The following is a 13,707-nucleotide window of genomic DNA, read 5'->3' as shown; positions in this document are numbered from 1 at the left end:
TGTGTTTAGCTTATATCCCCGACTCTCACACCAGAGCTTTTCAGTTCTGGACCGAAACTACACCCCAAATGCTTACCAGGCCTAAACCTTTCTTACCTAATTTAGTCATTTTGTTCTGTTTTTTTTTTTACCTCTCAAACTGCTAAGATGTACCACAACATAGATCTCAGGGTTACGGGTAGCAGCCGCAACACGTTTTTTAAAAATTTTCTAAAAAAAAAAGTTGTAAGTTTTTTCCTCATTGAAATTTTCTTGACAACACGACATATGACATTGAAAATGACCTCGATCCAAGACCCTAAAGTCGTTGAAGCATTGTTCTTTAGATATAAGGGATCATCTCCAATATTTTAAAGAATTTAATTTTTTCATGAAGATCTTGGTGAGCTAACGTGTAAAATGCTTGTTTGGAAACCTTTTTTATATCCCCATGTCTAGTGTCACCATGTAAAATCAAAATCACTCGTTATTCAATCTGCACCCATCCTATTTGCACTGTTATGGTGGAACTAAAATTAAAATAAATTTAGGAAATTGGAAAAGTATCAAACTATAGAAAGATCCCAAAACAGAAGAGGAAAAGGCTGGCTCTGATGCGATCCAGGACCCGGATCGGAATAGCCTACGCATTCAGGAACGCACACACCTGAGCTTACCTGACTGTCAGAATCTTTTACACTAAAAAATCTGTCGCAGGAAATATGAATTTGGCCAAATGAATCATGTCTAACTGGATATATTATGGATAATCCAAGGGAAGAAAAGCCCATCACTGAAACCACATTGGCTGGCCTCCGGTTGATAAAACCCTTGAGGTCCCTCCTGCCCACCAGGAAGTAAGCCCAGCTTAGACCTTAGTGATGTTCAGTCAACTTGGTGATGTCAAAAGAGTTGGTTATACAACCAACCTCGAGTTCTTTACTCATAAGACTTCACCAGTAACATTTAAGACTTCACCAGTAGCATTGGAAACTTCCTTCTTGTTTGTACACAGACATACATGGGTCTGGATCAAATACTGTGTCATTCTCCCAAACCAATTCAGACCATGGTCCGGATCTGACCAAGACCCTTATGTAGACTATGAGGGGCGTCTCTATCTGGAACCGTTCCTGGATTGGATTTGGACTTACATGTTCAGGCTCTTTTCATATTTTGATGTAAATTAGATGGACCTTAATTTTCTGATGGATGAAGTCCTCGATCAATTTACACATTTTGCATGTAAATACATCTTTTCAACTTATTGTTACTGATCTATATATATTACGATATCACATTCAGATTTCGAAGTCATTTGATTTTGGATAAGTGGTGCACAATCTAACTCTGAATCCAACAACGTTTGGTTCCACTTTATATATATATATATGTGTGTGTGTGTGTGTGTGTGTTCTACAACCTTCCATCCGGATGTTAATCAGTTCATAAAATTAGCATGTTGAAGTTCCAATGTCCCGAATTTTGGGTGTGTTTTGGATGGACTTGGGGGGATTTCCTTACAAAATAATGAACTTGTAGAATTGGTTCCCAATTCCACACATCCAAAATGCATAAAAAAAAAACTGAAGCCCAACAACAATGAATTTCCTCACATAATATCTTAAAGTATTCAAGTTTAAACTGTCATGTGACTCCTTATAATTTATTTTGGCCTTTCTGTAAATAAAAAAAAGAAAGAAAAAACAAGGACCTTGATGTGTTGCAAACTAATGACACTTATCGTCTCGCAATCGGACGCGGACAAACTAATGACACGTATCGTCTCGCAATCACAAACTAATGACACGTATCACAACTTTTAATGGCAAAGTATAATGCTAAACACCTACTAACTCTCTCTTAACATGACTCAATTCAGGGAATGCTGGTGCAACCAAATCAGCTAGATTCAAGGGAAGACAACTGAAGGTGCTGGTGCAGCCACATCAACGAGTTTGCGATGAACCGCTGTAGTAGGAGCTGGTGCAACCTGGCCTGAGCTCCGGATTTCGACCATCGCACGACGATCACTGGCCTCATGTGCCTCACATAGCTTCGGTAGGAACACACCTATGAATCAGAATCACAAGAAAGAAAAATAAGGGAAAGATGTGTAAAATAACATATAATGCACACACACAAAGAGGGGGTCTACTTTGCAACTACTGAATGTACCATACTATCTAACAGTTCAGTTGATCTTTTAGTATTTTTATTGAATGTTTTATGGATCTGTCCATACACATATGATCTCCATGGTTTTCTTTCCTTTTTTTCTAAATAATTGAAGCACATGCATTTAATCAAGAAATTTTAATGCTAGAAGAAGGTTTTAAAAGAATTTAAAACCAATGACCCATGGTCCACTAAATTTCATAATAAGAAAAAAGTTTTATTACAAATTAACCCAGGCTCATGCTTAGCAAATATTGGAAGATCTCCACCGAGACCCAGTGTGTAAACTGATGAATATAATCACCTCACCACAATGGACAGGACTAAGGTCAGTTCTGGATCCAGGTTGGCAGTACCAACACAGGGTGCTAAACCAATATGGCTTTGGAACCTTTTGAAGACTGACCTTGAAACCTCATTTCGGCCCACCGGTCCTGACTCACCTGATCGGACCTGAGATGGATCTAGGCCCATTTATGTCAGGATGGAGCTAGGGGCCCGAGTTGCTGGACCCCAACTCAGAATCAGGTAAACATTGGATCAGCATAAGAATCGGATCTAATCTGACCCAGTTCTATTTTGTTGTATTCATAAAGCAATAAAATTTTACCCATTTCTCTGTATATCTTGTCACAGAGGTTCAATCAGTTTGTATCCGAAGCCTATTGTGGATGAACATAGGATCCAAATCCAAAGTGAGACCCAACTTACTAAGAACCAGTGTCGCTTGGGGTTTTCTTGACAGAAGAAAGCCGTGAAAGATTTTTCTGATAAATTTCTTTGAGATATCATAGTATATATGATATGTAAGGATATAAAAATCAAGAGATACTCAATATCTATGTCACAAAGACACAGATATGAACCGTGACTCACTACATGTTTCAATTTAAAAAAAAAAAATAGGGTACGAGGGAACACAATTTTTTATTATTTAATTGATTATATTGTTTTGATATTTTAATAAATAAAAATATATTTATGATAGAAAATACCAATTTTTTTTTTTTAAAGTACAAAAAATTTATTGTTCACACTTGTCATGGACATGTCTTCTCCTTGTTTATGGAGTTTTGAAAAATGAAAACATCTCAGATAAGATATGGATATTGATATAGTAATGATTTCGAACGAAGGTTATTTCTGTGCTTGAATTTCATGCTGAATTACCTTCAGCAGCTGCAAGGTTGAAGTAGAGGTCCACTATGTTTGGGCAGTTCATGTAACATTGTGGGGAACAGAGTTTGTGGACAAACTGGGAGTCAAGCAGAGAGTCTGAGGAGATCCCAAGAGAGTTCCTGTCCACACCGCAACCGTTGATGCACTCGTCGCTTTCAATCCAGTCCCTTGATCCTCCTGCCACGATCTCGGACGATCGGCACACGTGTTCGGCCTCCTCGACGTTCATCGATTGCTTCTCCAGCACACATCGCTTGCCTGATGATGACACTGAGAACCCACACTTGTCCTTGTTCAAATTCTCACACACTATGCTTCCTGCAAGTCAAAGAAAAATGGACGACATTGGCTTTTGACTTTCTCAATATATAGAACCAGATGACTCCATAAACATGCAAGTAGAGGTGTAAACGAGTCAGCTACGGAAGGCTGGATCACATGGCTAGTCCAAACTTGAATGCATATTTTAAGCAATGTTTCTGGCCCATGCCATATATAGTGCTTTATCTATACCTTTTTTCCATATAGGAACGGGAAAACCACACCAGAGGGGTGTAAACCCAGGCGCACCCCTTGACCCTAGGGAGCCACCGGCTTCGGCTTACGCAACGAGAATAACGCCCGCAGGAATCGAACCCCGATTATATGCCGATACTAGATCCAGTGAAAAATGATTGAAAACAAACGATTTACATGTGAAACTTATAAACGGATCAGCTAAAAAATATTGATCTGGACCCTAATCCAAAAATTGGACCATATAAGTCGAAATCCAACTTGTATATACACTTGGACCTTATTTGAGTATTGAACACCCAAGAAGAACACGCACCGGGAACCCAACCTACATGAATTTGGCATCATCAGTCTACAGTTAGGCTCTAGAAGGGGAGACTTTTTATCATATCTCATTTATGTTAAAAACAGCGTAATCAGATTTAGATAGTTTTGGAATTTTAGGTGTTTGTGTTTGGAAACCACATACAGATCCAGTAATCTAAGTGGATCTGACTGGGTTTCACTCAATCTGCAAATTGGGTTTCACCCTATTCGGGGCGTTTGTACCTAACGTAAATAAGTTTCACCCTATGAGGGGCGTTTTTTAAATGCCCTTTTTCCTATGAAAGAGGCTCTCTTTCATAGGAAATTATAGGGTCTCTTTCCTAGAAAGGGTGGAAAATATATGGTGGGGCCCATATAATAAATGCAAAAAATCAGCGTTCCTATCAAAATGGCTTGGGGGAAGAGCTTTCCCTCCAAAGTGACCATTTCAAAGGAAATAATTCTTCCTTTCTTCCGTCTAATCGTTTTGCTTATCTTCATTCATAAAATAAAAATTTCTACGAATATCACAATGGCATGGTGCATTACAACGTACTGATATATGTGCACTACGTTTGAAAGTTTGGTAAACATTTCTATGGAAAATATGAATCTTTCTATAATATGAAAAACATCAGATGTACGAGTGAGAAAAATTAGGTGGACAATAGTTTCATATATATGGATGCAAAAAAAAAAAAAACATGGATATGAATTTGATGAAAACGTTTTCACTTGTGATTAGTTGTGAATAGCATGGGGAGTTTCTATTTTTCATAGTTCATACAGAAATTTCCCATCTTTTCCAATTCCGAACCCGGCCTCGGCGTCACCATGACTATGCATCTATCATATGTGTGCGTGTGTGCGTGTGCATGTGCATGTGCCTGTGTGTGTCTTACCATGCACATGGTGAACCAACAGCGCAAGTAGCACAAGAAGGTGACTCCATGACTTCAAATGAGAGGAATGAAAGGAGGAGGAAGCCATGGCAATGACTCTTAGGAATAGCAACAAGAGCAACAACTTGGACAAAATTGGTGCTGCTGGCTTCCTTTATGGCTGGTGGGTCTATTTATATAGAGAAGTAAAGCGGGTCTCCTCTCAAGTTGGACGAGGGTGCAGTCACAACTCGTCGGCCACGCTTAGAAGACTCTCTGAAACAAAATTCCACAATTTGGAAGAACATGGAAAATTTCTCCTTTGGCATTGACCATTGAGCTAAACCCTAATTTTTTTCGCACTTAAGGTCATACACGTCACACTTATGGAACGGCTGACTTGTTGACCGGTGTAGCCATTGTACCAGATCATACGTCTCGGCGCCTGTTTGGAGACTTGTTATGTTGAAAATTCGACAAGACCAAGACAACGTGCACAAAAGAACAATAACGGGATACTGTAGCTTTGCACCAAGAGGAAGGACTGCATGAGTGTGTGCTGATGTAGCTTGGGTGAGACCATCTTCTGTGATTCGTGTTGGGTCCTTTCTTTGGGTAGGATCTGACCATGGGAGGATGCTTATGATCCACGCACGCCTTGTGGGGGAACAGGTGTATGCCACGTGTCCCCTCTTGTGGTAAGTACATTCTCTGCCAAGTCTGGATCATGGGCAACATTTGCAGAACACGGCTGGTTCTGGAGATGGAACTCTAGCTAACAATCGCACGGTACGGGGGTTATCCATCGCACGTCTCCTCTTTCACTGTTTCTACAAACTTCCACCGTGACCACTGGACGTTCGGACTTTTGACTTGTCAGCAACCACCATCCGACGCAAACCGCCATGACTTGCGCACGGTTTCGCTTTCAATGTTGAATTCCAAAAGCATGGCACCGACCGGTCCCTGCCCGTGCTGTGTCTCGTGTTTGATAGGGCAAGGACAGTGCAAGCTGTGAACGACGCAGCGGTCCTGCACTGTAGTTAATTTTTGGTGGGACGCGCTGGGTGCGACCTGACAATTCAGGACAAACGCCATCGTGGGTAGGGATGGCAGTGGACAGGGGGAAAGCGGGGCCCCGCCTCGCCCCATTTGGACCGGGGATGAAGGGTATGAAACGGGGATGGAGGTGGGGACGAAGGTTAAAATCCATCCCCATTTGGGGATGGAAGCAAGGATGAACGTACCCTTTTCCCCTCCCTGCCCGTCCCTGCCACTTTTTCCCGCCTCATCCCCGCCCCGCCTCATCCCCGTTTGAACCGGGGATGGAGGACATGAAACGGGGATGAAGGCGGGGGTGGAGGTTAAAATCCATCCCAGCCAGGGATGGAGGTTCTAATCTTGAGGCGGGGTTGGGGGTGGAGACCTTGTCCCCCACCCATCCCCGTCCCACTGTCATCCCTAATCGTGGGGCGATTGTCCTGATAGCCAAACACGCACTAAGGATGCATCATTTGGCCTAGAAGGGTTCTGCTCATCTAGTAGCAACGGGTTCTGAACAAGTTGAACAAAAGTTTCAAGCATAGTAGCCAAACTCATCCTTGGCCATTCCTCAAAGAATTAGGCCATGTTTGGAAACAAGCAGATGGGATGGGAAGTGGCATTTTAAGAAGTAGCAGCTGCCAAATCCTGAATTCTTGACAGCTACCACTTCTTCCCACCCCAAATGCATTAACTCCCGTTTCAGCTACCAGTTTCCAAACAGCCACCACGTGGTAGTTTGGCCAACTTTTTGCCAATCCTAGATTCCAAACTGGCCCTTAACCTTTTTGGCAAATCACGTTTAATTGAAAGAAAACTGGTCAATCTTTGCATGCAAACTCTTCGTCAAATCGTTATTAAATAAATATAAATTTTAAAAATATAAAAAAAAAACTTATCTAATTGTCTTCTTAAAATTGATGACATTACTATCATAATTATACAATAAAATCTTACCAAAGTTGTGCTTTTCATAAATACGTATCAATTAAAGGCAAGAAAAACAATTTGTACAACTTATGATAGCAGTTTAACGTAATTTAAATCATGGTTACTTTTCACTTTATTATTCAACTTATAACTTAATATGATTTTACACCATAAACAAACAAAAAATATTTTCATTATTTTATATATTTAATTTTAATTTTTTATTTCTATTCAACATTATCCCTTTTTATTTTGATTTTTTATCATTATATCATAAAATAATAGATTTATATATTTTATAAACATATTCTCTCTCTTGATGATCCCATTTCTTTAATAAAATTATAAAAGATTCCCCCATGCCTCTCTCTCTCTCTCTCAATCTCTCTCTCTCTCTCTCATATTAATGCGCCCACTCTTTGGTTTCTATTTCCCTTCCTTGATATCTCACACTCTTTGTTCTTTATTAATGCTCCTAACGAATATGTTCCTTTTATCTAACTTTTGGCCATAGTTTTTTTTATTCGAAGAAACCGCTCTAGGCACAAAGACCTAGTTGTGCTAACTCAACTTACCGTACTATGGTCTTTATCCATCTCAATGTAAAACTCTGAGGGCATATTCATCAATAGTGAAGGGGGGGGGGGGGGGGGGTGTTAAATATGAAGGGGGGTGGTACATGGTTGGTGAGGAAAGAGAGGTGTAAGGTATGGCTATAAGGTAAAAAAATAAAAGAGGAAAATGGGGCAGAAAAGGATGAGGGAAAAAAAGGAATTGAGAGGTGATTGGTGATGGAATCTAAATGGAACCCAACACATCACTTGGTTCTTGAATTCATTCTTGGATCCAAAACCAATTCGGTTTAGGTGAGGGTTTAAATGAAGGAGGAGTTTAGGTCAAATTTATTTGGATATGATCCCCAAACTATATATATTTAAGAGTTTAACTACATATTTAAAATATATATTATTTATTTAATTACTTTGAATTGGGTCCATTAATACTACAAAAAAAGTTAATTAGCGACGAAAATTTACGACGAATTAACTAGAGAAAACTAGTCATCCTTAAAATTGGAATTAGTTGTAGAATTAGCGACGGAAACATTTTATCTCAAACATCGTCGCTAATTAGCGACAGATTCGCTACAAAAATATTTCGTCTCAAACTCCATCACAACTTCACGACGGATGAGTGACAGAATTTTTTTCGTCACTACTTTGCAGCGGTGTTTGAGATGAAATATTTTCATCGTTAATTTTCGATATAAAATGGCCGCCTAGGGCCCGAAATTCTCTTTCTCTAATTACCCCCAAATCAGCTTCCCCGTCCGAACGCTGGCCTCCTCTTTTCTTCCTCGTCCAAACGTCGGCCAACAACCGACCTTCCTGCGTCGTCGCAGTGGCCTCTCACCTCACCTTCTTCTCCTCCTTCCTTCCCCATTCGTGGCCTCGCTAGAGCTGTGTCGTCGTCAACACCCCTGTCGGTCGACGTTCCTCTTCCCTTCTCCCCTTCCCCGTCCGCATTCGGACAGGACCGGATGCCATCGTCGTCAACCATCGCTGGAGTCGCATTGTCGCCGACCTCCCAGCTTGCCGAAGGGCACCACCTTCTTCTCCTCTTTACTGTTCGCAGACGACTGCCCTCTCCACGTCTACACCTCCTTCCTTCCCCATTTACCAATCAGCCAGAGTCGCGCCGCCGTTGTGACCACCACCGCCTCTTCTTCTGTTTCCTTTCCCCGCCTTGCACGCAGTCGCTGCATTCTCCTTTTCGTTCGAGCACTGACCGGAAGTGGTGTTGTGACTCGTCGTTGTCGCCTGGGTCTCCTGTCGTCACCCTCATTCCTACCTCGTTCGGGTATCTATCGCCGGAGGAAAATCCCTCACCGAAATTCTGCCTTTTCCAAAGGTATAACTTTGTTAGACTTGCTTCATCCTTTATAATATAAATTAGCATCTTATGGTGCTTACTGCCCAGTTGTTTCCTGTTTTTCTTTGGGGCTTTATTAAAGCTTGTTTTTGGCAATAGGGAGTTGTTTGCACCGCGAAATGGACGGTGAAACTTTAATCAGAAGGTACTTGTTTTCATTTATTTGCATATATGAGTCTCTTTTGTTGTTCTCTGCTGGATCTTCTAGTCTGAAGTGAATATGGTTCTGATTAGCAACTTCTATGTGCAACAAATGCTTAAACCTATCAGTATTGAATGTTGGGCAATCGTCAATTTTTCTGCAAGATGTGATACAAGTCATAACTTCGCCTGTGTATAACTGTTTAGTTATACACTGTCAGTTTTATGCCTGAAAGATCAACTATGGAAGTTATACATCTTCTTAGACAACTTATTGAGAGAAATTGAGAGAGGAACAAAGATTTGCATATGGTTTTTATTGATTTGGAGAAGGCATACGATAGAGTACCTAGGGACGTTCTTTGGTGGACAATGATGAAGAAAGGTGTTTCTCTCAAGTACATTAGTATAATTAAGGATATGTATGAAGGAGTAGTAACCAATGTCCGCACTTGTAGAGGGGTGACAACCAATTTTCCTATAACGGTTGGGTTACATCAAGGATCTGCTTTAAGCCCTTTCCTATTTGCTATAGTGATGGATGAGCTTACGAGATTAATTCAAGAAAATGTGTCGTGGTGTATGTTGTTTGCTGATGATATTTTTTGATTAATGAGTCTAGAGTTGGGGTTAATGCTAAGTTAGAATTATGGAGACAGACATTGGAAGCAAGAGGTTTTAAGTTGAGTAAGAGTAAGACAGAATACATGGAATGTCGGTTTAGTAAGCAACGAAGTAGTGATGGGAGTGTAGTGAAGCTTGGTGAGCAAGAAATACCGGTGGATGATTGTTTCAAATATTTGGGATCTATCATTCAAAAGTATGGAGAAATTGATGGAGATGTAAATCATAGAATAAAGGTTGGGTGGATGAAATGAAAAAGTGCAACTGGAGTGGTGCGATTGTAGAATGCCATTGCGGTTGAAGGGAAAGTTTTATAGGACGACTATTAGGCCCGCTTTACTATATGGTACGGAATGTTGGGCTGCCAAGAGACATCATATTCAAAAAATGAGTGTAGCTGAGATGCGTATGCTGAGATGGATGTGTGGAAATACAATAAAAGATAAGATTTGGAACGAGGAGATACGTAAGAAGGTAGGCGTTGCACCCATTGAAAATAAGATGAGAGAGAATCGTTTATGGTGGTTTGGACATATTCGGCGAAGGCCTAATGATGCTCCAGTTAGAAGGATGGAGAAATGGGAAAATATATTAGTTAAAAGAGGTCGGGGTAGGCCTAGGAAGACATGGATGGAGGTGATAGGAAAGGATATGAATGCTTTGAACCTCACCGAGGACATGGCATTGGATATAAATGATTGGAGGAGAAGGATTCATGTGGAAGTCCCATAATGATTTTCTTTTTTGGTTCATATCGTCGACCCCAATTGTTTTGGGATGAAGGCGTAGTTGTTGTTGTTGTTGTATGTGATACAGGTCATCTTGCTAGGGAGCTTGTTAATACTAGAAAGAGCAAGGGCATTATAAGTTTTGGGAATATCTTTCTATTACTTTCATTTTCATCTTGTCTTCAATTTTTATGTTATAGCTTGTTTCATTAATACTAACACTCTTATTATCAGAATATTTTACCACCATTCGCCACATTTGAAGAGTATCCTGAGTTTCGAAATGCTCCACTTGCCATCAGAGTGGAAAAAATGTTTGATCAGATAAAATCAAAACTACGTGGACCTCCATAGTTCCTTCTTTGTATTTCATCTGAGAGGAAAAACTCATCTCTATGGTATCATTTCTTAATGCGATTCTTGAGAATCTTACCCTTGCCAATTTTATAAATATGTACCTACAGATAAATGTGGTTATTTTCTTTGATTTAGGGTCGTGGAAGAGGAAAAATCTCTCTGAATTGGGTATTGTGACCCAGTGTATGGCACCTTCCCATAAAATCAACGATCAATATCTCACTAATATATTACTGAAGATCAATTCTAAGGTACTTCAGTGTTTGCAATTTTTTTGTTTTAATATTTGATTATCTCTAGCATTTTGCTAAAATGACTTTTGAATTTTGTGTGCTTCAAAATCAGCTTGGTGGGATTAATTCCTTGCTTGCTATCGAGAAATCACCATCTGTTCCAATAATCTCTTCATCACCAACCATAGTTTTTGGAATGGATGTGTCTCATGGATCACCTGGTTAGTTTGATGTGCCATCAATTGCTGCGGTAATGTGTTCTCTCAATGATACCTAAGCTTTAATAAAATCCTTTTCTTTTTAAAACTCTCATATTGCAAAAATGTATATTATATATTGGTATATTTCATTATCTGTGTACGTTTTCCTCACTAATTGATGTTTATATAATGATTTTTTATTGGTTTTCACTTGTATCTTTTTATGTGTTCAATATAGCAGGTTGTGAGCTCTCATGATTGGCCCTTAATTTCTCGGTACTGGGCATCTGTTAGGACACAATCACCTAAAGTAGAAATGGTAGATTCTCTTCAAGCTTACTGCCGACAACAAAAGTGATGGGGGAATTATCAGGTTGAGTCAAATATTTCATGCGTTTACAGCCAACACATTGTTTATGACTAATTGGTGTTTAAGTTGTTAGTGTGGTTCTTTGCGGTTAGTTTTTAGATATTCAATTGCTTTATAGAGGGCCAAGGAGTGTTTGGTTTAGGCTGTTGAAATGACTTTTTTATGAAATGTGTGAAGTTTACCACTTTTTTTCACTTGTTCATTTGCTAAGATCTTGCCTACTTACATCTTTCTTTTGTCTAAAGTAAAACTTTTTGTGGGATATGTTGTGTTCAATCTAATTTTTTAATCAATATAATATTGCAATTTTTTTCCAAAGTGTGCAGCCAAACGGCTGCCAATACTTTATGTATTGGTTATGTTGCTTGGAGGTTACTATAGTGTATTCCTGAATTCAGTTTCATTGCTTGTTTGTTTGAAGAGAATTGTTGATTGACTTCTATCAGAGTGCCAAGCAAAGGAAGCCTGAGAAGATGATCATTTTCCGGTGCAGTTGTGCTACTTTTTTAATCATTAGGCAAAATGTAATGGTTAATAGTTGTACTTCTAACTTCATTCCATTTCATTTTGTTGACAATCAGGGATGGTGTGAGTGAATCTCAGTTCAATGAAGTCCTGAATATTGAATTGGAGCAGATAATCAAGGTCAATTTTATGTGTTTTTTTATTATTGTAAAAGTTGTACATGAGACCAATTGCTAGTTTGCTCGATAACCATTTTGTAGGCATGCGATTTTCTCGAATCTAGATACAGACCCAAGATCACTGTCATTATTGCACAGAAGAACCATCACACAAAGTTTTTCCAGAATGGACCTGACAATTGCTAGTTTGTTCGGTAACCATTTTGCAAGTGTGTATTTATTGTATTAATAAACATTGTAATATACAAGTTAACATGAATTACATTATCCTAAACATTGTAATTCTTAATTATTAATTCATGTTGTAATAATTACTTTGTAGGAGTTATACGAGCAGTAGATGGTAGAGCGATATGGCAGTGACTCCACTCAGCATCTGCCTTTTGATCCTGCAGCATGGGTGACTGCAACCGGTGAACCCAAAAAAGGTCGTGTGTTCGGGTTTGGGAGTAATATGAACACCACAACAGTTGTTGCCTCCTCCAGCCAGGGCTCTCAGAGTTCTCCCAAACGCATTAACTCTCACATCCGATTGACCCTGCTATTTCTTGGGATGGTGTCCATCAGCTTCTTCAGGACACAATGTGTGACTTTTTACATGAAGTCATTCCCAACCTTGTCCATAATGAGTTTTGCAACTTTTTTTGGGATAGAGGAACTTTGTATGCCTTCAACATGAACTCCGGTGCCCGTCAGGTACGTATAACGTTTATTTCAATACATATCTAAAGTTTCATGTCGTTAGATTTCAATACGTATATGCCTATAATATTTTATCTAAAGTTTCATGTCGTTACATGTACTGTTTGTTGGCTTCTGAATTCTGATAATGTCCTTCACTTTATTGCTAGTCTATGTGTCATTCAGTCATGTTACTTTGATTGCCTTAGATTAGGTGCATTGCATATAATTTATTTCATTATATTTTGTTTATCAATACTAACATTTTGGTTCTCTTGTAGGATGCTAGAGATGATCATCGTAGAGGAGTTGATGGAGGGGCAGATCGAAACAATAAAGAGGATGATGCTCTGAATCTTGGCGAGGAGTAGCTTCATGTGTTGAATTTGTTTCACGTACTTGTTGTTTCAAACAAAACTCTTTGTATATGTTCACCTACGTGTTGTTAAATTTGTTTCACTTATAACTTGTGTTAAATTTGTTTCACCTACTTTGTATATGTATTTTTTTGTGTACTTTATCTTTTATACACAGGTTATATAAATTGTATAACAAGATATTTTTTCTTGATATTTATATTTCAAAAAAATTTGTTTTATTTTTTAAAAATTTTGTGACAGATTAGCGACAGATATTATCTGTTTCAAAAACAGAATCAGTCGGTATTTTGCGACGGAATGTAATCCATCGCTAATCCATCGCTAAATTGGTGAGAAAATTTAGAGACAGATACGTATTCGTCATTAAATGTTTGTGACGGATTAGCGACGAATATGTATCTGTCATA

General features: G+C 39.1%; 1 protein-coding gene and 1 pseudogene across 1 annotated transcript; one reads left to right on the top strand and one right to left on the bottom strand.

The window, feature by feature from the left end:
• Positions 1 to 1,566: 1,566 nt before the first annotated feature.
• On the bottom strand, positions 1,567 to 5,196 carry LOC149845095 (uncharacterized). The gene is made up of 3 exons (XM_089997460.1): positions 5,061 to 5,196; positions 3,328 to 3,654; positions 1,567 to 2,052 (listed from the first exon to the last, which is right to left on the bottom strand). Exons 1-3 carry the CDS (start codon positions 5,146 to 5,148, stop codon positions 1,892 to 1,894), a joined length of 576 nt encoding a protein of 191 aa, XP_089853586.1. The 5' UTR covers positions 5,149 to 5,196; the 3' UTR covers positions 1,567 to 1,891.
• A 3,865-nt stretch (positions 5,197 to 9,061) lies between these two features.
• On the top strand, positions 9,062 to 12,425 carry LOC149845094 (protein argonaute 9-like; annotated as a pseudogene).
• Positions 12,426 to 13,707: the final 1,282 nt, after the last annotated feature.

The sequence above is a fragment of the Nuphar pumila genome, chromosome 2 (genome assembly GCF_984573655.1).
Source record: "Nuphar pumila chromosome 2, dmNupPumi1.hap1.1, whole genome shotgun sequence".
Lineage (NCBI taxonomy): Eukaryota > Viridiplantae > Streptophyta > Magnoliopsida > Nymphaeales > Nymphaeaceae > Nuphar > Nuphar pumila.
The sequence above is the reverse complement of the archived record's forward strand: the minus strand, read 5'-3'. Positions and strand labels throughout refer to the sequence as shown.